Source organism: Rhinolophus sinicus, chromosome 2 (assembly GCF_057876585.1).
Source record: "Rhinolophus sinicus isolate RSI-liver-muscle chromosome 2, RSI-T2T, whole genome shotgun sequence".
NCBI classification, from domain to species: Eukaryota; Metazoa; Chordata; class Mammalia; order Chiroptera; family Rhinolophidae; genus Rhinolophus; species Rhinolophus sinicus.
Window position 1 is genome coordinate 87,322,595 of NC_142502.1, and position 24,083 is coordinate 87,346,677.

The following is a 24,083-nucleotide window of genomic DNA, read 5'->3' on the forward strand; positions in this document are numbered from 1 at the left end:
GCCTCAGGCTGTGATGATGTGTCTGTGTGCGAGAGCAGATATGGGTGTACAAGCTCCTGGAAAACATTGCATTTGATCGGCAGCGGTATTGCAGCTCTGGGAGGTCTCCCGTGTGTTTCATAAACCACAGTGAAAGCTTTGTAACAGAATGGTAGATGCTACTACCATTGCTTTTATACTTGACACTCTGTGAAATGCTTACAGCTCCTTATTTGCTTTTTTTCTGTCCTATTCTAGAACAAACGCAGTTTTAATTAGCCTCCAAGATGGATATTGCACGACGAGGCAGGGGCAGTGCCCAGGAGTGGCTCCTGGGCCCAGCACAGCTCTGTGTTCAAGGGACAAACCGCAGCAAGCGGTCAGGTTGTGCAGACTGAACTGTTTAGTTTCCCATAATTGATAGGTGATAGAGCCATTTCCTTAAGAAGCTTTTATAGAGTTTATTATTGCACATAGCAATATTCTAGAGAAAACATAGTTAAGATTGGTAAAGCTTATAGAACATAAGCATCTGCCTTATATGTTTCTCAAGCTCTAGAAATAGAGCTAGGTATAACTTCATAATTTAACCTTAATTATCTTTAAACAGATAATCTCTTGGTAAAGAGGGAAGAAAACTGTATAAATTGCTGCTATGCATATAGGAGTGAATTTGGGGGATGCTGAAATATTATAATAAGTAGCTTGGTGAGAACAATAGAAGGTGTTGAGCAGTGACTAAGCACTGAATATAGAGATTTGAGAAATAATACGGAGGAGAAAAATAACATTTTCAACTCACAATGTAGAGTACATAGAGGAGTAATAGATACGGGGGTAATAATTCCTTAAATTAAATCAAGGTTATGAACTCTACCCAGATCAGCTATACCTGAGTTGAAAATAAGCCCTGGTACTCCAACGTAAAGATAGTTACGTTTGATTTCTGACTTTTTTTTTTCTGTACTTACATAAACTCTTCAGTAAGACCGTTATAATGTATCATTTGTCAAATTTTAAATTTCATTTTGGCTACAGGTTTTTCTTTTTCTTTCTTTCTTTTTTTTAACTTAGCATTTATAGTCCAGTGAATACTGAAACACAGGAGGGCAGTCCTGGAATTGTACAACAACAAACTGAGGTGATCGTGGAGCCCCACTGGGCCCCTCATTTCAGTGAAATGTCCCAAGAGTTGGAGCCATAGGCCTTTGGTCACGCAATTGGCATGTCGTGATTGTTAGTCTTTATTTACCTTCCTGCTTATCTCTTATTTGGGTCTGTAAAGAATCTTTAAAACAAATATGTAGTCACTGATATTTTTGTTTATTTAATCCTGTGGCATCAATTCACAGCTGCCTTGGCAAGTTCTAGGTTAAGACAAATAAAATTATCGCTCAAGGACACAAAGAGAAATCTTAAAAAAGGGGCGATAAACAGGAAAGCAAGGGTGGGGTGGGAGAGTCACTGAAACGTTAAAATTGTTAGAAGAAAGAAAGTCAATAAACGATATTTTAAAAATTGTGTAACTGAGTTTAAAATGTCGAAAGAACCTAGACATGTTCATACGTTATGCGTTTGGTAGGAAGAAAACTAAAAGGAGAGAGGTGGCATTACTGCTCATTATCTCATGAACCTAGTGTTTATTTCCAGGAAAACCGTCGTAGATCCCTGATTAGAAGTGTATTTGAACAGTGGGATGTTTTAGATTGAAACTATAGGACTTGATGGCAAACCTTTTAGCTTCTCCGTGTTCCGTTAGGTGTTATGTAAGATCACAGTCAATGGTGAAGGCTCAGAAATAAAACATCACGTTACACAAGGAAACAACTTGAGTTTGCATTACTTGGCTTTGTAAAACCACCCTCATCGCACACGTAAAAGTCTTGTGTTCCTTTCTGTCCCCAGAGAGTCAGTGCCTATTTCCTCTGAATAGATGCCCCTCTGTTTTTTCTAAGTATCCGCATGCCTTCCCCCTGGTTCCCAAGCCCCAGACTGGGAACCCCCACCTACCCGACATGAAATTCTTCATAATGCACTATATACCCAGGCTGGACTCCGGCTTCCCCTGGCCCACCCAGCAAGCTCTCTCAGCCGCTTCTGACTCCTTTGTGAGAACTTATCAAACATGGAATTCCCACTTAGGCAGCTGCTCTGTCCCGACAGGGAAGCATTTTGGTGTGTCTGCTCTCTCCTCTTTGCCTCTGGCTCTTACCACTCTAAGCAGGGAGGATCTGATTGCTTGGTTTGTTACAGCCCAAGAGGGAACGTCTCTGTTGATCAGCCTGCTCCTGTGCACTGGTCCTGGGACTCACCAGGAGCTGCCGGGGAAGATGGCTCAGTACGACACAGTCCATGTGGCTTCGAACTGAGAGCACTTCCCGCTTCTTTCCTCAGGACACTCTGAGCTTCCTTGTCTGGCTGTTATACCCAACCAGCTCTACGCAGATACCCCACCCTGCCCCATCCCACCCTGGAACCAGGCTCTTTCATTCTTTGGTCTCTTCCTTTCTCACCTAAGCCTGCCTCCGTTTGACCACCTGTATCTCATTTTTGAGGACTCTACTCAAGGATCAGTGCCTCTGTGAAGTCTTGAGAGGACTTAGCTCCAGAGCAGTGATTTTTCTTCGTGTATCTCTTCATTCCCAATGCCCGAGCTACATTCCTTTCAGTTACAGTGCTCTGGTGGATACACCCTCTAGCATCTTCTGACACAGGTCGCTGGCTTATGGGATGGTTGTCATGACACTGTTTCTTCCACCTCTTTTTCCCCCCATTGCTAGTATGATCCGCCAAATGTGTCCTGAGCATTAGGAGAGAAAGCAAGCAAATGCCAGAACCACGATTTTACTTTATTTAAGAGATAAATCACAGATTGCAAACAAGATTATTTTTTGAGTATTTGTGTATGTTTATTCCCTTGCAGTTAGAACTGGATGTGTGGTTAGCGTGAGAGTAGTCCCTCTCTCAAACATTCAGAACATTTAAATGTAATTTTTAAAATGATTGGCAGCTAATGGGCTAGATAGATCTGGATTTTCATAGATCCCAAACTTACTCTTTCTTTCACTTTGCGATTTTTATTTTAAATTGTAATTTCAGAACTGCTTCAAAATATTGAAAATAAAATCACATAAATGATATCTGTGCACATAACAAATATTGACATTTTAATTTCTTCTTTAAAAAGAAAACATTACAAAATACATACAAAGTACACCCTTTTCACAGATGTAACTTCTAAAGTTTACATGTTTCTTCTCTGGATGTTTTTATGCTTTTAGTATATATATATGTATACATGACGATGTATAGTGTTTTCTTGAGACCATTTTCTTAATTTACTTAAATGATATACTGTTTACATTCTCTTTCAAATAGCTTTTTCCAGTTAACACTATGTTTTGAGATGAAACCACGTTGAATCTTAAGGATTAAGTTTCACCTTTTTGTGTTAGTTTAGTGTTAGAATTTCTTACACCATTTTATCCGTTTTTCTTTGGGTGAACATGTAGGTTTCCAATTAACAGTTGTGTTGAGTGTTCTTGGACACATCTCCTTGTGCAACTGTGATCGAGTTTTTGTCTTTTTTTCTCTTTTTTCTTTTTTTTTTTTTACCGGATATACACATATACATGTAAGAGTTTAATGACTGAGTCTGACAGTTTCTTGCCTTTAGTGGAGAATGTAATCCATTTTCATTTAGCATAATAATAATTATTTTAGAGTAATTTCTGTTTTGTGTACGAGGTGTGATCAAAAACTATATGGTGAATGTTTAAATAAAAAGAATTATTACAGTAAAAGACACATTGCCATTAATCCCCCTCAAAATACCCCCCCTCGCTTTGAACACACTTATCCCGTTGTTCTTGCCACTTTCTGAAGCCGTTCTGGAAGTCCTCTTTCCTGAGTGTCCTTCATTGTGCTATTGTGTCTGCCTCAGTGTCCTGAATCGATTCAAAACGTTTACCTTTCATGGTCATTTTGACTTTGGGGAAGAGCCAAGTCACACAGTGCCAGATCCGGTGAATAAGGTGGATGAGGACACACCGTAATGTTTTTATTTGACAGAAATTGCCATGTACCAGAAGTGATGTGTGACACGGAGCGTTGTCATGATAGAGGATAAAGTAAAGACACGAAAGAGGACTTCCAGAACTGCTTCAGAAAGTGGCAAGAATGATGGGATAAGTGTGTTTGAAGCCAGGGGGAGCATTTTGAGAGGGATTAATGGCAATGTGTCTTTTATTGTAATACATTCTTTTTATTTAAACATTCACCATATCTTTTGATCACACCTCGTATGTATGTGTTTTCTTTGCCCTTTTTTAATTTCCTGCTTTCTGTTGAATTTTTATGGTTTTTTTATTTAAAAGTTACTCGTTCTAATTCTGTGGTTTTAGTAGTTACCCAAAAGTTTTTAACATGCATTCTTGACTTAATAAAGTCTAAAGTAAATTACTATTTCTGTGCTCCTGAACAATACAAGGACCTTAGAAGATTTCATCTCCGATCCCCCGTCCTCCATGTTTTTTGGTGGCAATTGTTTAATTCTACCTTTTTCTAAGGTCTTAAACAATCATCATCATTACAATCAATGCTCACTGATTTTTGTTTCATTTTTATTTTGCTCGCTGTTGATCTGTGAAATCCATTCTTTCCTTTGAGGTTCAGTTTTCTTTTTCTGAAGTAGTTCATTTCTGAGAAGGGTAAACTCTAAGTATCTGTTTGACATTTTGTCTTTATGTGAGTATTTCATAGGGCGTAAAATTCTGGATTAACAGTTATTTTTCCTCAGCACTCTAAAGATTTATCCCAGAGAAGTCTGGGATAAATGCAGTCCATTTTTATTCATTTGTAGGTAATCTTTTTCTTTCCAGGTATTTTTAAAGTGTTTAAAAATAAAACTATGGTGTGCCTAGATGTCATCCATTTTTATCATTCAGGACTCGTGTGCCTGCAGTCTGAGAATTTATGGTTCACAAATTTGGGGAAGTACCAGGCATCATCTCCTTGATTGTGGCCTCTCTTCCTCCGTCTCCATTATCTCCTTCTAGAGCTTCTGTTAGACATGTGTTGGACATTCTCAGATCCCACCTATCCTCTCTTTCACAATTTTTGGATCTTCACATCTCTCTTCTGTGAATTCTTCTAATTCACTCATACTTTCACTTGTGTCTAATCTGTTTCATCCATTTCATTCAGTTTCAGTTTCAATGACTATGTCTTTCATTTCCAAATGTTCACTGCTCATTCTTTTTTTTTTTTTTTTCATTCCATAACATGGAAACATCTTTCTTTTTTCACCCCTCCATAATGTAGATATATGACAGTGATGTCCAGACTTAATCATCACTATATTGCTTTTCAACATAGTCTTTAAAAAGTTTTCTTCCAGCTACATCTGTGAGGTCATGCTTCTTGGAATAAATATTAAATCTGTGTTAAATTTCTTTACCTTTTTAAAAACAAAAACAGAACGGTTTGTCAGGTGTCCTGTGTAAGCATCCAAACTAGTATCACTGAGATCACCTCAGGTCAGTGTGTCTTCCCCAAATACAAAAAAAGATTTTAAAAGGACTTGAATGTAAGCTAACTTCCTCTTTTCTGAATAATTCTTTTTTTTGGGTGGTAGGGATGAACCTCACCTTGTAGTTAGTTAGGCGTCAGTGATGTTGGAATTCTTTTGGTGTGTTTCATACAGCCTTTCTGTGTGTGTCAATAGTGGGGGAGTTGTTCAGCTTTTGTTCAACTTGCTGCATTGCCGGAACCAGACGTCAGTGTCTGTTTCTTTGAATCTTTTGAAGCTTTCTGCTTTCTAACTGCTGTATAATTGTGGCGTGGATGCTGCTGAAGCATCTCCCCAGGTACCTGACAGGCGATTGATTCCTCCCCGGGCTCTGGCTTTGAAGGTCCTCAGTAGAACCACAGAGCAGTTGCTTTGGAAACATTCTATTCTAAACTATCTTGTTGTTTTTCTTTCCCTTCAGGCTTTCCTAAAATAGATACATTATTGTGGGAAAATAGGATTTGGAAAAACACTTTATAAAAGATCTGACAATAGATGATTGAATTTTATAAAAAGAATTATTTTGTTTACCAAAATACTTTGAAAAAGATATTTACTGTTCTGTTTTTTTCCCATTTCACAGAAGTACAGAGAAGCTGAAACATCTGGTGAGATTAATACTTATAAGAAAAGCCTGAGCATTGGCTAAAGTATTTCTCACTCTTAGTTCCCTTACAACTGAAATTCCTTGCTCAGAAAGAAACCTCTCGGGGAGTGGACACACTCCACTCTGTTCCTTGCCCCTCAGCTTCTCTGGCACTGTCTTGAGAGAATGCCATACAGGGGGGCAAATGGAGGGAAGGAGGAAGCACAGCCTTCCCCTCACCCCTCACACCCAGGGGAAAAGGAAGGGATGCCTTCCAGTAGAGAGGCATTTTGGGAGTTGGTCCAAAGCCCAGCCTGACTCCTCTAAACTGACCCTGCAAACCTTTGGTAGCACAGCATTGCAGCTGGTGTAACAGGCAGCGCACCACTCTACAGATCCGCAACTAAAGCAGACTGGGTCTGCAAAGCCCGAGTCAGCAGGTAGGCTGGAGCTCTCTCTTTATATTATGCAAAGGACGCTGTGGTTGGGGCTTCTGTACTCAGAAGGAAGCTCCTGTACACAGTAGGAGCAATACCACTTCAGACCTAGTCATGGGCCTTCAGGCCTTGGAAGCGGAAATGGTAAATGTTTGGCTAGAATCAGAGCAAAGACTTACACAGTGCCTACCGTAGGCCAGGTACTGGGCTAACTCATTAACGTTCGTTGCACTGTTACTGCCCCCATTGCGCAGAGCGATAGCTCCAGGGTGGACCTGGGATCCGAGTCTGCGCTCCAAACCATTGGACAGTACTGCCTCAGAATGCTAAGTCTTAGCTTGAGGTTTTTCTCTTCCCAGCCACCAACACCCCCGTGGAATATAAAATGAGCGTTTCTTGCTGGATATATGGAAGCAACCTACCTGAAAGCACCTCTCAGGAGGCCTGAACAGTGAGAAAAAAGGACTGCCAGCGTAAGAGGGCAGGGCCTGGGATTCAGGGAGAAATGCCAGACATACCTGTTCCAGGTTGGGCTGAGGACAAGCTGTTTCTTTGTGCTTTGTTCTGAAGAGTTCTCCAGTGTACAGAGCCTGTCCTTATGACTTAAGAGTATTCCATTCAGCTGTAACCCAAGGGTATTCTCGTCATAAGGGGGAAAAAAACACTTTTGGAGGTCATGGGTGTGACAGTAGCGTAATGAGCGTCCTTATGCTCTGAACATGAGAGATCTGAAACTCAAAACCACGTGCTTTGACGTGACCCTCTTCCATCATGGCACTTCCAAGATTGGCCAGCTAAACCCTAGAGGGAATAGGTACTTTAATTGTGGAGTAGCTGATGGTTAATTTTAAACCAAACATCTGGTAAAGATAAAGATGCAGCTGAAGGTCTACTTTTCCACAGAATTCTTCCATGGATAGAGTATCCATGTGTTCTTACTAAGGATTCAGAAACAGACAAAGAAGGTCAAAGGAGTTAGGAGCTGCTGTGTGTGGTGGCATTTGGACTGACAGCCACGATTCCTGGGTGCTGGCCCCAGCAGTGCCTCCAAGAAGCTGTGTGCCTTTGGCCACCCATCACTTCTCATCTTCTACAAGGTCTAAAAAGGACACACTTAGGGGTTCACATAGAAACACTCAACATTGTTTTGAAAATGTCAACCCCACACACACTTCTGGTGGTGGTGTTTAGAAATGGCCCTCGATGCATTTGAATGCCTGTATGGACAGTCTCTATTCTCATTACCTGTCATTCCATTTCTGCCTCGGGGGTAATAACCACACAGCTCATAAGCCCTTATCACCAAAGGCCACCAGCCCCTTCTGCAAAGGGGTTATCTTGTTGCTCTGACATCTTGGGATGTTGGGGTGAATGATAAGGGCCACCCAGAATGGCATTTTTTCCCTGCTTATTCTTCAAGTGTTTCAAATGAGCTTGTTTTCTTGAGCTGCTTTGGTAGCATTCCAGAGGGTGCCATGGAAATTGTTATCATGGTAAAGGTTATATACCTCATTTGTGGTTCAGTGTGGTGTTGGATGAGAAAAGTCAACTCTCACTATTAGAAATGACTCCGTGTACTGTGTCATCCAGACCAGCTGTGATACTCGCCTCACTTTTCTTCTTTAAATGAAAAGGTGCACAAAACCACCTTTGGTTACTGAATTTGTCTCCTAAGGAGAGAAGAATGCTTCTCGCTTGGCTTTAATTAGAACTGTTCACATGCGGCTGGACTAATTAAAGTTTGCTTTGCTCCAAGGAAGGAGGAAGCACATATATACCGGGGGTACCAAAAAAATGTATACAACTGGACACTTTGGTCAATGTTGCTCAAGCAGTAGTTCACTGTAATCAGAAGTGTCTGGACGCTGATGGTAACCACTTAGAGCACCTCTTGTAATTGCAGACGTCAAACATGACTTGTATTCATCTTTTGTTATCAGTATATATTGAGTATTACAATTAATGTTTTTTTTTCCTTTCTTAAAATGTGTATATATTTTTTTGGCACCTCTGTAGTTTGCAGTGATGCTGTTTGTATCTCGATTACTTGGAAAAAGCCAGGTAGGGTAAACGATGCCCCCTCGTAGTCAGCAGTGTCAGGACTTGTCCAGGTAGTGGCGAGCTGTTCGTTGTGGCCTGCTCTTTCCTTGGAATACAGTCCTGCCTCCTTTGGAGCTGATTCCCAGAAGCCCGGGTAGAGAGACCTGCCCTCCTTTCTGTTCCTCTCCTTCGTTCCGCCTCCTGAGCGCTCTCCCCCTGCCGTGCCTGCAGCACACTGATGAATTTCCAGGGACTGACCAAAGCAGCTCTTTGGAAAGAATCCAAGCTTGAGCCCTGAAGGGAAACAGTGGCTGAGGCGTCTTTGACTAGAACATTGTCTCCTTTCATGTGCTGCTTGTAGCGTTGGAGGGAAGGCCAGGCTTCGCTCCGAAAGCCTCTGGCATCTGTTACACACAGACGCGCTGTTTTCTTGTGACGGGGATGGAGGGGCCAGGACACTGACACAGGCCCATTTTGTGGAGGATTGCTGAGAGTTTTAGATGAATCAACCTTAGCTCAGGTGCTTGGTCCTTGTGTGTTAAATTATTCTGTTCCTTCTGAAGCCAAGGATGCTTGAGAGTTAAACTTTCCATGTCACCAAGATGACATTTGATGAAGACTGGTTTTCATCTTGTGAACAGAATTCAGATGAATATCGTCATGTTCAAGCCTCATTAAAATACTTTCTTGTATTTCCGTCCCTCCATTTGCAAACCAGAAGTAAAGCCTCCCGCTCCCCTTTTTTGCTGCAAATAAAATATTAGGCCTAGATTTGGGGGACAAAGCAGCATCTTGAGCTCTTTGTCATTAGTGTCGCAAATATTTTTGTTGAGCACTCGTGTGTGCGAGTGCCCGAGTGCCCGGGCTGGATTGTGTGGATGTGGGAGCTTACAGAGGAGCTTAACACAGACCCATTAACAAAGGGCTTTAAAGGGAGCACATGAGCAAATAAGTACAAGTTACAGCAGGGTGAGCTTGGAGGAAGGAGAATACACTTCAGGCTGCAGGCCTCAAGGGAGCAGTCATGAAGAAAATAGAATTTTAACTGAACTTTGAAGGACAGATAGGATTTGAAGAGCTGGAGATGGGGTCCGTGGTGGCAGAGGGCATTCTAATTGCAAGGAAGAGCGTAATGGTCACGGCTAACGTGTGGTGCTTATCCCGCAGACCAGGTCGGGGAAGATAAGCACTGCACACTTCATCTCATTAACTTCTCAGCCCTAAGAGGCGGGAGCAGTACTTTTATCCTATTTGAGGAGCGAGCAAACTGAGGCCGAAAGAGACTGAAATACTTGTCCAAGGTCCCCTAGCTATACGTGGGGAAGCGAGGATCTAACCTTGTTCTGGCTAGTCCCAAACTTGCTCTCTTCCCCTTGGTCACCGTGTGGTGGTTAAGTAACCAACCGCAGGCTTGGAGGACAGACGTGGGTGCCATCTGACTGCTGGTGAGGGAGGAGTGAAAGCTCAGCCCAGAGGCAGTGGAAGAACACTTACACCTGGGCGTGGGATTCGGTTTCGTTCTGAAGTCGGTGATGAGTCACTGAAGGGTTTTACACACAGGATTCTGTGGTTGGAGGGGCCCAGGAGCCCCAGGACAAGCGCTGCATGGCAGCGGCAGTCAGTCAAGGGGGTGTTGCCGGGAAGCCTGGTTGTACTCCTGCAGGAGCCTGGTGGGCCAGGTGGCGCCGACCAGCGGCGTCCGGGGTGTGGACCTGCTCTGTGCATCCGTCCTGGGGAGGTTCACCACCCAACACCTAGTTCTGAGCTCTTCAGCCTCCAAAGAACAGGTGTTTTAAACAGGTTTGGGGTTGTTTCATTTTTGTTTTTATTTATGGGGAGAAAGGCAAATGGCATTTCAGGTTCACTAAGCTTAAAGAGTCGTGGCAATCTTACCTGGATTCCTTCTGAAAGACATTTTAAAAGAGAGAAGATGTGTCAGAGGTGCCTTCTGCTAGAGTTAACAGACCCCTCCGTCTCTGCCCCCCCCCCCCCGAGGTTAGGGCATCTGTGGGTTTTATAGGCAAGAATTTCTTGTTTTCATTCCCAGAGAAGTTCCTTGCTTTTCCCCACCCCTGCCAAGGTAGACATTCGTGAGCTCAGTCCGCTGTAGCTGTGCACGCACACACGTGCAGACACACACACCAGCCATCCTGTTCCAAAATTGGCAAAAGGAAACTGACCAGGGTGTCTTAGGACGCCATAAACCAAAATGGTAGCTGGAAACCAGGGATGGTGGGTCCTCGAATTTTAGATTCATGATAAAATTGCAAAAACATGTATAAGAACAATCATGTTAGTAAATTTTTCATTTTGCCAAATATGGCTTATGTTAAATAAAGGTGTATTTTAAATTGCACAAATCTAAGATTTATGAACACTTTGCTCTATTGTCCTTATTCTCACTTGCGATAGTCCTGTGAAATTTTCATCAAGAAGCGTCAGGTCCCTTCCTATACCCTCCAGCCACAGCAGATAATTCATTGGTTCCCTCGTGGGGTGGAAGGAAGAGCCGCGAACTCTGTGCCGACACATACGGCACTTCCTTCTCTCCCACCGCAGAGCTGAGGACACAACGCCAGCGCCCCACCCCTCACTGCACTTCGGACCCAGGCTTTTTGACTTGATTCTTGGAACTTCTGATAGGTCTGCATGTGGTATGCGTAACTGGCCATGGCTTTCCAGAGTGGGTTAAGACTAAAAAGATACTAGACCTTCCAGTAAATTACCTTGCGGGTGCTGGCCTTTCAAAGGTCAGGCAGCATAGTTTGTGCGTGGTCTGTTTTCAAGACAGAACATAAACATTGTAGAAAATTAGAACAGAGCCTTTAGAGATTGTTTAGTCCAACCTCGTCATCTTTTTACAGTAAAAACAACCAAGGACTAAGGCAATTAGCTGGCTTGCCTCAGCTCTTAGGCCAAGATGGATATGGTTGCCGAACTAGCCCCGGCATTCACCTTCTGCTTCCTAACCCCGGGTGCTTTTCATCATAAAATGATGCCTCCCCACATGTGTACACAAAATCCTTATGCTAAAAAAACACAAGGTGCTTTTTTATATATAGAAGATGACAAAGCAGAAGGAAAACAACAAAAAGGAAGTTCATAGAACAGTCAGGTTCTAAGCAGGGTGTTTGGTGTGAGTGCAGTGGCTACACCCACTGCCTGATATGTGTCTGAGGTCCGACGGGTGGAGGTTTACCAGTTTGTCTTCAGACCCTTGTAATCCTTTGTTCCCTGAGGGAGTCCGTGTTGCTCACCCAGCTGTACACTCTGGCTGGGGTCGCGGGGGGCTCTGGGGTCCTGGGTTCTTAGTCTTTCTCAAGGCACTGGTAGGCGAACCATTTCTTAGTTGAAGTTACGTTGTGTGAAACCGGTGGTTCCCACTCGTAGTTGCACATTGGATTTGCTTTGAGAGCTTGCTAAAAGACCCCTCAAAATTCTGGTTTCGTGATCTAGGGGGAGACCAGGCATTGGCACGTTCTAAAAGCCCCTCAGGTAATCCTGTGATGCAGCTCGAATGGGAACCACAGCTCTCAGCCAGCGGTTCTCCAACTGCAGCGGCATCAAAATCACCCGGAAAACAACCTGTTACCACCCCACTGGGCTTCATAGCCAGACATTTCCGATTCAGTAGGTGTGAGGTGGGGCTTGAAATTTCGTATTTCTTTTCTTTTTTTTTTTTTTTTTAATTTATTGGGGTGACAATTGTTAGTAAAATTACATAGATTTCAGGTGTACAATTCTGTATTACATCATCTATAAATCCCATTGTGTGTTCACCACCCAGAGAAAATTTCATATATTTCTAACAACTTCTGAGTGATGCTGGTACTGCCATGTCCCAATCACACTTCGTAAACCACCGTATTAGATTCTCTGTGATCCAAGACTTGGATGCCTGGCCTTGACGGTCCACCCCCAGAGTTTTGGTTCTGAAGGTCTGGGGCAGGTCCAAGAATTTGCATGTCTTAGGAGTTCCCAGGTGGTGCTAACGCGGCTGGACTGGGGAACTCACTTTAAGAACAACACTTTGAAACCCAGGGCGGTTCCTTGTGTTGGACACAGGATGAGATGGGGCACACAGCAGGCCACCTCAGGTTTCTCCCCATCCGGTGCCAGTTGGCCACCAAGGGAAAGTCCAGAAAACTGTAGGTCACTCTAGGCTTCGGGAGGAAGCAGTGAGCTACAGTTTGCGTGGGCAAAGAATATCATTTCGTAGGTGTTTGTCTAGAACATAGTAGACGGTGGACACGCACAGGGTGGTGAAGTCAGACCTTCCCGCTGGACTGTTAGAGCGAATCCTTAGGTCTCATCTAGGCCAGGTGTCCTCATTGTGTGCAGATGAGGAAACTGAGGCCTCCACGCTGAGCTGGTGATGCTGCAGGTCTGTAACCTAGAGCTCGCGCCCCAATTCTGGGGTCCTGTGTGACGTCACAGTGCCTACTCTGCTGCAGCTGAATTCTGAGGAATGGGCACAGTTTCCTCTGTGCAGTGTCTAACTCATGGGCCCAGGGGAAGGCACAGCAACAGGAAATAATGAAGATGATGAAGCCGGACTAGGTCATCCCTAGGCTGGCAGCAGTGGTTCTCGGAGTATGGTCTCTAGACCAGCAGCTCCCGTATCACAGGGGGATCCCACCCCAGGCGGCGCGCACCCCCTGTTTGATCATGCCCTGAGGTGATCTGCTGCTGCATACTCAAGTTGGAGAAGCAGTGGTTGAGGGAAAGCCTGACTGTGACGTAGTGATCTCCCATGAGGCTACGTGGGCCAGCAATGGGAGCCTGTGATTGGGTTGGTCAGAGCTCTGGAATTGCTTAGGGCGTTTGTGATAGCTTCCGGAATTGAGGATTCTGGAGAAAGTCAGCTGAAGCATCTCTGCAGGCTGCAGCCCGGAGTAACTCCCAGGTCCGCCACCTAACCTATAGCTGGGTCCACCCCTTGTGAAACTGAGGCTCACATCATTTAAACTTAAACTTTATTCATACTCCCCTATCATGTGGGTTGTTTTTGCTCAGAGCAAACTGGCCTCAGCCAGCCCAAGGTCAATTTTCATAGATTCTGAAACTAATGAAGTTTAATTGAATAGATCTTCACATGGTTCTGATATTATTGGTGATTGACTTTTTCCCTTTTTTTGTCGTTGTTTTGTTTTTATAGTTAGTGGCAGGAGTATGGAAAGGCAAATACAACTTCTTCTGTCAGGGCACACGCAGTGCGGGAGAAGCCGATATGAAGGTACTGTCTCTCTTTTACTTGAAATATGATATAATAAAGAAGTTGTATAAAAGACAACATGGTTTAGAACCTCACTGTCTAGGGTAATCCCTGTTGACATTTTAAAAAGTTACGTACACAGTATGAAAATTTGAACAACATGAAAGGTATAGAATGAGAACTAAAGTCTCCTTCTCTGTACAAGTAAGTCCTATTAAGTTTCCAGGAAGAAAATTGCATGCATTTATCAGTATTTATGCTATATTAATATACACGAGATCATAAGAATAAGATCTTAAATGCTTCCCTGGTTCCTCTGAGCTGCCCTCGGAGCGGTGGTGTTTAGATTCTGACCGCCACTCTTGAGTCTTTTGTTTTTTACATACAAGGCTGCTGGTGTAAGTGTAACGTGGGCAGTCATTTCCTTAGAGCACCGGTTTGACATATTCAGCTGGGCAGAGACCTGACACTGAAAGTTCCGATTCCCTTTCTTCTTTGCCTCGTGTCCTGTCACCTGCCCCACAGCAGCACCTGAAACCAGAAGCGCCTCTCGGTTGGCTTTTCTGTACTGGTGGCTCTCTGCAGGCTCCTTCCGAGGAAACATCCGAGCCTCCTGTTTTTGTTCGTCTTGAAAAAGGTGTCATTGGCCCTTTTGAAATTGTCCCTGATGTCATTTCAAACCTCCCCCTTCCACTCCCCCCGGTTGTGTTCTGTGCTTAAAGCCACTCTCGGGGTGACTGGCGCTCCCGACAGCTGTAGGACTCGAGCAGCCTGTGGGGCACTTGGGCCTCTGAGTTCCCGTGGGATTCTGGGACATTCGTAATCGAGTCGGAGGTGATTCTCCAGCGAGACATTGACCCCCCCTTGCTCTTAGATTATCCGTGTGCTCTGGTGGTACTACTTCTCCAAGCTCATCGAGTTCATGGACACCTTCTTCTTCATCCTGCGGAAGAACTACCACCAGATCACAGTGCTGCACGTCTACCACCACGCCACCATGCTGAACATCTGGTGGTTTGTGATGAATTGGGTCCCCTGCGGCCACTGTAAGTCTCCTGCACAGGGTGGGGGGGGACGGGACTCGGGAACAGGCTGACATGAAACCGCCTTTCAGAAAAGGTGCCGTTTCTGTACAATTCTAGGTCAAGCATTTCACCTTTGTGTTTGGGATGCTTTGGATGCTACTCTGTGTGGCCCGTGTACTCAGTAAGCTGGCAAAACCCTTTTCTGGTTTCGTAAATGTCTTGTGCTGCCCTGGCAAAGTGAGGGAAATGGCTGATTCCCAGCCTGGGGCATATTAACAAATAGGGACAATGTTCTCTGTCCTAGAGGGCAGCTGTTCCAGGTTTTTTCTCATTCTCTTTCTCTACAATTTGGAAGATGTTTGACTGACAGGCGCAGGCTAGGAAGATGAAATCACACCATTGAGTGAACGCCAGAGAACAAGGCTAATGATGAAATACAGCTCGAGCTAAGCAGTGCGTCAGGAAGTCTGCACACGTTCTCATCTAATGACTCTCGTGTTCTGTGCAACGTGTTTAGCAGGATACCTTCTATGGGAAGCACCAAAATTTGAAGTAAATTCTCTAAGAAAGATGTATAGGTAGTTTCAAAAAGAGTGTCATCTGAAGTTTCATCCATCACTGTGTCATCCATCACTGACATGCTTGACAGAGAACCTTTGAGTCAATTCGCATATTTTGCCCACTGGGGTAACACTACCCTTGAGTAACAAGGCTCACCAGGAGTCACACAGGCATAGAATCTTTTCTCACCGTCAGGAACCTCGAGGCTGTGGATTAACTGACTTAACGTTCTTTTAATAGAAAGAGCACCTCCTTACATTTGAAGAGCGCTTAACGTTTTCAAAAAACTTGCAGGATGACAGATGTTAACCAGCTCCAGCTGGCCCATGGGAAACAGCCAGAGAATAGACGTGACTTGTTCAAGGTCACACAGCCAGTTACTGTCGTAGCCAGGAGTACAAACTCATTCCCTGATCCCAGCCTTGTTTACCTGCACGTGGAAGAGCGAGACAGCGTTGTGTAGTTGCCTACTGTGGGAAAGGAGAACAGAGAGTCAAAACAACGGGTGGTTTTACTGGAAATTAAAAATCATGTGATAAAAGACAGATCTCTATCTCTAAGGAACTGGACTCTGATCTGTAGTATCAATAAAAATATATGGCCTCGGTACTGCAGGCCTGGGGAATAATTAGGAGGTGACTTCAAAGGCTTCTCCAAACCTCAGCCATTGTGTAGAGATAGCCAGCTTTGAACATAAGGCCCCTCGGCTGTTCTTCCTCAAGCCTTCAACAATGATCTGAGGCTGCCTCTGGTTGTGGATGGGGAGCTGGCAGCAAAGCCTGTAGGTGCCAGAGCAGGGCAGGGGGTCTCATGGCTCCTGTGTTAGAGGCCCACCGGGCTGCTACAGCTGACGCTGGGCTTAAAGCATCCTGGTAACTGCCTGCTGGGGGGGGGGGGGGGGGGGGCGGGGATTGAATTCTGATTGAACACCCATGTGGTGCTTGCTGCGGCTCTGTTTCCCAGCCCCTGTTCAGAAACATGTGCTTTTCAGATTAAAAAAGAACCTTGGATTTTATTTTGTTGTATTTCATTGTATTTATATCTGTTATATATAAAACACTGATGCATCCTTCTGTCCAAATCCCCCCTATTCCTGCAGCTTATTTTGGTGCCACACTTAACAGCTTCATCCACGTCCTCATGTACTCGTACTATGGTCTGTCTTCTGTCCCTTCCATGCGTCCGTACCTCTGGTGGAAGAAGTACATCACTCAGGGGCAGCTGGTGAGTAACTCGGCCTCTTGCCACTGCACTTGCAGCTGGTTGTACACAGAGGTCTTCCTAACGTGCTCTTGCTGCCTTCCCAGTTCTGTTGCGGTTTAAGAGCATCTAAGATGTGCCTTTCCCTCCTTTCTTATTGGAGCCAATTAAAACTCCATGAAGTGGGCAGAGCAGGGAATTTTAAAATTTTAATCGTTGGAGAAACTGCGTCTCTGGTCTTACAGCGAGTTGAGTTGTAGAACGAAGATAAGAATCTAATTTTCTGACTTCAAGTTCAGTCCTTTGTTCTCAGTTTGTGCACAAAGCACGTGTGCATATATGTGTGTGTCTGTGTTTTCTAATTATAATCCAAAATCCAAAGTGAAAACTGTTTATCTGTGTTCCCAGGAGGTTCAAAAGGGGCTGTGGAGTGACATGAGTTCAGGGTGCTTGTAGCTCATTAGGCAGTGAGGATATTTGCTAAGGCAGGTGCCAGCCGACCTCTCAGCCCTTTTATAATGGAGCACCCATTGGTGAGGATGACACCTGCTGTGCTTCAAATGACAGCCTCCTTCCCAAGGTTCGCCAGGGCCATCCAGCGATGATTTGCACTTGGTTATTTCTCACCATCCTTTTTTTAAGCTTTCCCCAGTTGTCAGTATGTTATAGATCCCTATTCCTCTCCCCTCATGAATTCCTCCACGAACGAATCATCAATGCTATTACCACTAATGTTAAATGCTGACATTTGTTGCGTTTACTACATGTTGGGCACTCATGCTAAAGTAAGCAATTTTACATGAATTGTTGCAATAGCCTGATTTCATGTTGTTATCCCCATTTTGCAGATGAGGACACTGAGGCAATAGGCCAAAGCTAGCTGACTGAGGGCCTTAGACGTTAAACTTTTAGCCCTGGCCTTGCCTATTAACATATTTTTCTAAAGAAACCAAACTGATTCAGACCCCTCCAAGTCAATTGTGATTTTTTTTCAATATTTAAAAATAACAGTCTGGAAAAAGAAACCTGAGAAGATCTGAGCTGCTGATGTGTTTGACATTTCATTATCACCTTTTTGCTAGTTGCTATATAGTCCTTAATTTTTACTCACCCACCTATGAGCAAAGATAATTGTTCTTTAACCTTCTTGTTACACTTGAGGAGAAGTGATGAGGAGATTGATTTACAAGACACAGCCGTGGCTCTACAGAAGCAAAATTTAAAAGAACAGAAAGGGAAGTTGGTCTCCCATTAGGCTCTGCCTTTTGAGGCAGAAGATCGCACCCAGTTTGCCCAGATTTATTTTAAGCACCGCTCCTAGTTATTTATCAGCCTAGAGTACTGAGCTTAAAAAAGAGAAAAAGAAAAAGAAAAACCCGGTTCTTTATATAGAAGCACTGGTAGCGGGCCAGAAATCCAGTGGGCAAAACCCAGCCCTCTGCTGTTATTCCTCTTTTGAAGAGGCACTCTCCGGAGCCACACCTTTTTTTTTCTTTTAATTTGTTTAGAATTAAAGTTTATTGGGGTGACAATCGTTAGTAAAGTTACATAGATGAGCCACACCTTATTTTAACAGCTTTTCCTTGTTTCTCCAAGCACTACCATATGCAAGATTTACTCACCAGAACTATTCTACGAGCTTAGTGTTATACCCTAATAAGAGTTTAAATGTACTTAGAAGCCTTCACCAAACCAAAAGGGTACACAGGTAAGGTATAGGAAAAGAGTCCAGTGGGATTGTACGTTCTGCAGTGACATCCCTGGTTCCTTTTAAACATACATTTCACACCCTTTCTTCCTCCCTAAACATACACCCACACACTCACATCTCTGTACTGTGTTCCTGAAGTGTGCGTGTGTGTTGTTTTTTGCCTCCAGCTTCACTGAGACATAATTAACATATAACATCGTGTGAGTCTAAGGTGTACAGCATAACAATTTGATAATACATATATATTGTGAAATGATGACAGCAGAAGTTTAATTAACACATCCATCACCCCACATACTTACAATATTTTCTGTGAGGAGAACTTGAAGGTGTACTCTCCTAGAAACTTGCAAATACAGGAGACAATATTTTTCACTATTCCCCGAATGTCAGAGAAGGTGGTTTAAGTAGCTTGGAGGGGAGGAGGAGAATATATATAGCACAAACCCAGACTGAGAGATAGTTTGGGACACATTTAGTGTATGCATTGTACTGTGGTGCCTACAGAAAGGTTAATAAGCGTTAATTCACAAATCCCAGGGACACTGGGGGACGAGCCCCTCTGCCGTGCACCGCGTCTGTGGGCTGGTGCCACACTGCTCAGCTGTGTCCCCTCTCTCCCACCAGCTTCAGTTTGTGCTGACAATCATCCAGACCAGCTGCGGGGTCATCTGGCGGTGCGCATTCCCTCTTGGTTGGTTGTATTTCCAGATTGGATACATGATTTCTCTGATTGTTCTCTTCACAAATTTCTACATTCAGGTAAGTCTCACCCTTTTGTGGCAGCTGGGATTTGGGATGTTATCAGCAAAGACCCTCATTTGTTCGTTTAAGGGGGTGGTTTTGGAGCCCCTGGTGTGTGCGGTGCACTGGGCTTGTATTTTGTCACAGTGAGGAGGCAGCCCCTGCATCGGGATGGCTGGCGTAGGAGGTACTAGGTCTGTCCCAGACCTCCTGGGTTCGGGATCTATGGCGGGGAAGGCTCGGGATCCGTGTGCAAAAGCAAGACTGTGCAGCGTGCTGCTGGATTACTTCCCTGTGGCTTGCGGTGCACAACGTAGAGGGGATTCTCAATCAGAAGTCTCGCAGCCCCGCTGCTCTGAACTTCACGGCTAAATTAAATGTCCGAAGAAATTTCCATCACAATCTATCAGCTATTGATAGAACTCTGCCCTTTTGTCCCAGTTTTCTTACACATCTACTTCTCGAGTTTGAAGGCTTCAGGTCATTTCCAAGTGTATGATGTAATGCAGGTTTTTGCTCACGGAAGGGTCCCTTTAGGGCAGATTATGTCCGGTGGAGCCAGACCACTTTGCAGCCACTGCTGATTCCCGAGTCTCCCATCAGCCCCAGGGGACGTGTGTGCCTGCTCCCGTGGGCAGTGCCTGGTTCCCGGGCAGGCACAGGAGGTCGGGAGCAAGGGCAGAGGCCTCACATGTGGAGGCAGTAAAGCCTGGTCGTGTGTAGCCACCAGCTGGGGTCTCAACCACGTTTCCCCGCCCCTGTGCCCACCTGTACCTTTCTTCACACACACCTGGGTGTGGCATAGGTGAGTTCACAGACTGCTGGACTCGTTGTTTGTGCTGCACTTGGGGACATTCACCATGGACGAGGGAGATTAAAGGACGACCCCACGAAGCTGAACTAATGCTTCCTTTCACTGCTTAAAGCAGCACAGCACTTTGTGCAAAAGGGCTGAAACAGCTGCTGAAGTAACGAGCAAGCCTTCAAGACAAGGGGTGTGAGTGTCGGGAGAAGTACAGCAGAGTGGGAGACACCGGCTGGGCCACCAGATACTGAAAGAGCAAAACAATGAAGTACAAATTAAATTTTCCATTTAATTTTTAAAACAGTATTTATATTGCAACCCATAACTCAGTGAACTTACCTCAGGCTAAGCCTCAAAAAACAGAATAGTGATCGAAACCAGTGGCAAAAAACGTGTTCATGGTCACTCAACTACAGAACTTTCCTCTTGATAGCGCTGGGTTCTATAAGGCCACTAGGCCTCGTGTTCGGGAGCAGCCCCGTCCGAGCCCCCGTGTCACATGCTCCCCTCTGCCCTTGTGCCTTTCAGACTTACAAGAAGGGGTCTTCCCGGAGTCGAGAGCACCTGAAAGACCACCAGAACGGATCCGTGGCTGTGAACGGACACACCACCCGCTTTTCCTCCCTGGAGAACAATGTGAAGCCGAGAAAGCAACGGAAGGATTGAAGTGTGAGCGTTGCGGACCTCCACACCACGCCACCTGACTGTAAGCACAGGAGGAGTTGTGCCCAATGCTCGTTAACAGCTGCTGTAACTAGCCCAGCCCACACTCGTGTGACTCATGTAGGACCTCTTTCATCAGCTCAAAACCCCTAGAAAATGTATACAGATTAGACAAGTAGGCATAAGATTTTTAACATTTCTGGGCTCTCACCGACCCCTGCGCTAGACTGCGGAGGGAGAGTTATTGTAGTATATGACACTGCTGTTGCCTTATTAGTTATAACATGATAGGTGCTGAATTGTGATTCACAATTTAAAAACACTGTAATCCAAACTTTTTTTTTTTTTTACTGTAGGTCATGCATGTGATTGTAAATTTGTACAATGTTGTTACAGTAGAGAAACACACATGCCTTAAAATTTAAAAAAGCAGGGCCCAAAGCTTATTAGTTTAAATTACGGTATGTTTCAAGTTTTTATTCATTTTTAATAGCTCTGTTTAGAAAAATCCAACACCGTGATTTATGAAACTAGTGTGTGACACATAATTTCAAGTGACTTGTGTATGTGAAATCAGAAACGGCACCTTCGGTTTTGTAATACTGGCTTTAAATCAGGCAGGCTCAAATCTAGTGGAACAGTCAGTTTAACTTTTTAACAGATCTTATTTTTTTATTTTGAGTGCCACTATTAATAATGTAAAAAGGGGGGGGGGCTCTAAAGCAGTCTTGATGAAACTTAAATATATATTCTTTATCTTCAAGATTTTAGGAAGTGTGTAGGATGAGTAGGCCATTTTTAATTTCTGAAGTGCTAAGTGTTTTTATACAGGAAACAAAGCCCATTTTGCTTTCCAGTCATGAGAGACAGGAGATAGACTTTTCAAGAGAGATGATTGATTATTTACCGTTTGACAGAGTCCCGTAGATGAGCACTAGGGAACTGGTTGCCAGGGTCCAAATGTGGATTGATTTTTGTACTGCTATCTGTTTTGACACAAACTTCCTTTTAAAATGTGCCTAGCTTACCAAAATTAATAAAGGGGGGGATTAAGGACCTTCCTTACAAATTTTTAAGGTAAAATTAAACAGATAGCTACAGCATAAGAGAACTAGGAAATTGGATAGGATCATTTGTTTGATGTAAATCTAATAACATCTGTAATTTTTTTCTGTGTAGAATCTAAAGATTTGTTTAGAACCGCTTGTTTAAAAATAGTAGACTACTTATTATAAAATCATGTCTCACACCCATGAGGCAGTGGTCAAACAGATAAGGACTATTGTATGTGTCATTTTAAAGTGTCAAAATTTAGTCTCTGAATACATTCTCCGTTGGGGGAGAAAAAATATTCATTGAACCACTCATGACACATCTTAGAAGGTCATTGACAATATATAAACTAATTGTTGGTTTGATATTTATGTAAATATCAGTTTATCATGCTTTAATTTTGCACATTCATATTAAAGGGAGCCAATTGGTTCTCTTCCTAGTCTTGTGGGTTTTCTGTTTGGAAGGAGTCACAGCATCTGTTTACATTTACCTTATCAAATCTAGAGTGTGTATATTTGTAAATGTATGTCTAGGTACTAGTTTGCGAAAGTCTTTACGTATTTCAATACAGAAACTGTAACATTCAGTAGTGTGCTGGCAAAGTGTGCTTTAGCTCATCTGGATATACCCACACTGTTAAATAATGTCCAAACATTATTAATCATTAAAATGTTTTTGATTACCTATGCTTGCGTTTTACATTGTTTTTGTGCTGCCAATTATGAAAAACTGGAGAAAAATCCACTTTCTGCACCTTCGAGGAACTCACCCAAGTAGCTGAAAATAATTCAGTTTGAAAGGTTATGTTGCTGCTTAGCTCTGGTGAGGAGCGAGCCCCACACAGGTAAGGTGTGGTGCTGTTTCCACCCTGACCCTTTCCTCTCTGCCTTTTCTTGGTTCCCCCACTGAAGGTCCCAGCTCCGAGCATGCTCCTCCTTCCTTCTTTCCTCTGTCCCTCCCTTTCTTCCTTTCCTCCCTCCCTCCCTTCCTCTCTCTCCCCACACCCCAGGCTCTTTCCTAGGTCTAGACTAGAGGTTTGCACATTTTTTATGTGGAGAGCCAGATAGTACCAGCGTTCGCTGCCCCTTCTTGCTCCCCTGACCCCCTCCCCCCCCCCCCCCAGAGTAAGGAGGTTCCATCTTGGTCCCAAAGCTCTATCACTTTCTTTGCCAAAGAGCGTCATGTCCTAGCTCTCGGCCCCTCCCTGCCTCCTCCTCCTTCCGTCTACTTCGTACCACACAGTCCCGTGGCTTTCGAGTGCCTTTCAGTGTATCCGTGTCACCTTTAAAATGTCATCTGAAACTGCATTTAGTATCTGGGATATTACCTGAAAAGCGTGAAGGACTGCTGGTGGTTTGGTGGTGGTGATTAATCAATCATAACCTGTCTTTGCCCTCTTAAGTCCAGAACAAATTGAAAAAGCAAGACATAGAAGTCAGACTAATGGAAATCAAAATAGCTCATGTCTTACTGAGAAGACTGGGTTGGGGAAACAGATGACAGTAGGGCTGTCTGAATAGCCAGGGTAATACCCCTATTGATGTAAACGTACCAGGGCTGGTACTCGCCCTGTCGGTGGCTTATGGCCTGCCTCTGTTCTGATTATTGGCCTGGAGATGAACTAGTTATTAAAATATTTTGCCTGTCAGCCCTGGAATTTACCCACTTACTCTCCAAGCTCCCCTTGCAGTGTCCAATTCTGCTGTGACCTTACCATGTCAAGAAGGTATGCTCAGTGGCATTCTCCGTCCTAGCAACCAGAATGTGGCCCTCCTCCCTCAGAGAAGTGAGTGGGTAAGAGGGCAGAGCAAGGTCAGATGTGTTCCCACAGTTTTCCCTCTCCTGTATGGAAGGGAGAGGGCAAGTGCACTCACCTGTATGGAAAACGGAGGATTCCCATTTACCCTCTTTTTATCATCCCTGCAGTTCACAGGGAAAGGCCCTAGAGCCTAATGTGAAAAGCAGGATTTGGGGCTACATGGCTTGGTTAGAATCCTACCTGTACGTCCTGTAGGTAAATTACTTGAACTTCTCCTCAGTGTTCTCGTCTGCCAAGGACACATACGTTGTAGCCCCTTGTTACAAGGATTAAATAGATTAAATATATAAAAAGCCCTTGGAACCACGTCTAGCACAGAGGAAGCTAGTAAAATGTGAGCTGTTACCTTCAAGATGGTGTTCTGCTCCACCCGCTCAGTAGTCGCTAAAGTATCAGCTATTATTGTTTTACTGTTATTTCCTTGGTGGGTTGCTCTAGTAATCCTATAGGAAAGGGAAGGAAGTTTGTTTGGTTTGACACTTTCTGTGTTGCATCAAGACTTGGATGGCTGGGAAAGAAACCAGCAATCAGGAATCAAAATGTTCACCATCTGTATTATTCCAGATTTTGCCAGAATTTTACATGAAACTCATCGTTCTGGAGTTTCTAGAATCTGTTTCCCCTTTGGAAAACGGCAGTGTTTTCAGTGTCTGGTTTTCTACTGTTGGTTATT

General features: G+C 44.1%; 1 protein-coding gene across 5 annotated transcripts in view; it reads left to right on the forward strand.

Moving 5' to 3' along the window:
* Window positions 1–22,277, forward strand: part of ELOVL5 (ELOVL fatty acid elongase 5) — an 86,577-nt gene extending 64,300 nt beyond the window's left edge. For all 5 annotated transcript variants that reach the window (XM_074333089.2, XM_019734682.3, XM_019734680.3 and 2 more), the window contains exons 4-8: window positions 13,770–13,847; window positions 14,701–14,872; window positions 16,512–16,636; window positions 18,951–19,085; window positions 20,401–22,277. In XM_074333089.2, the coding sequence (XP_074189190.1) occupies window positions 13,770–13,847; window positions 14,701–14,872; window positions 16,512–16,636; window positions 18,951–19,085; window positions 20,401–20,538 (648 nt within the window). In that variant the 3' untranslated portion in view covers window positions 20,539–22,277. The remainder of the gene's footprint in view (window positions 1–13,769; window positions 13,848–14,700; window positions 14,873–16,511; window positions 16,637–18,950; window positions 19,086–20,400) is intronic.
* The last annotated feature ends 1,806 nt before the right edge of the window (window positions 22,278–24,083 follow it).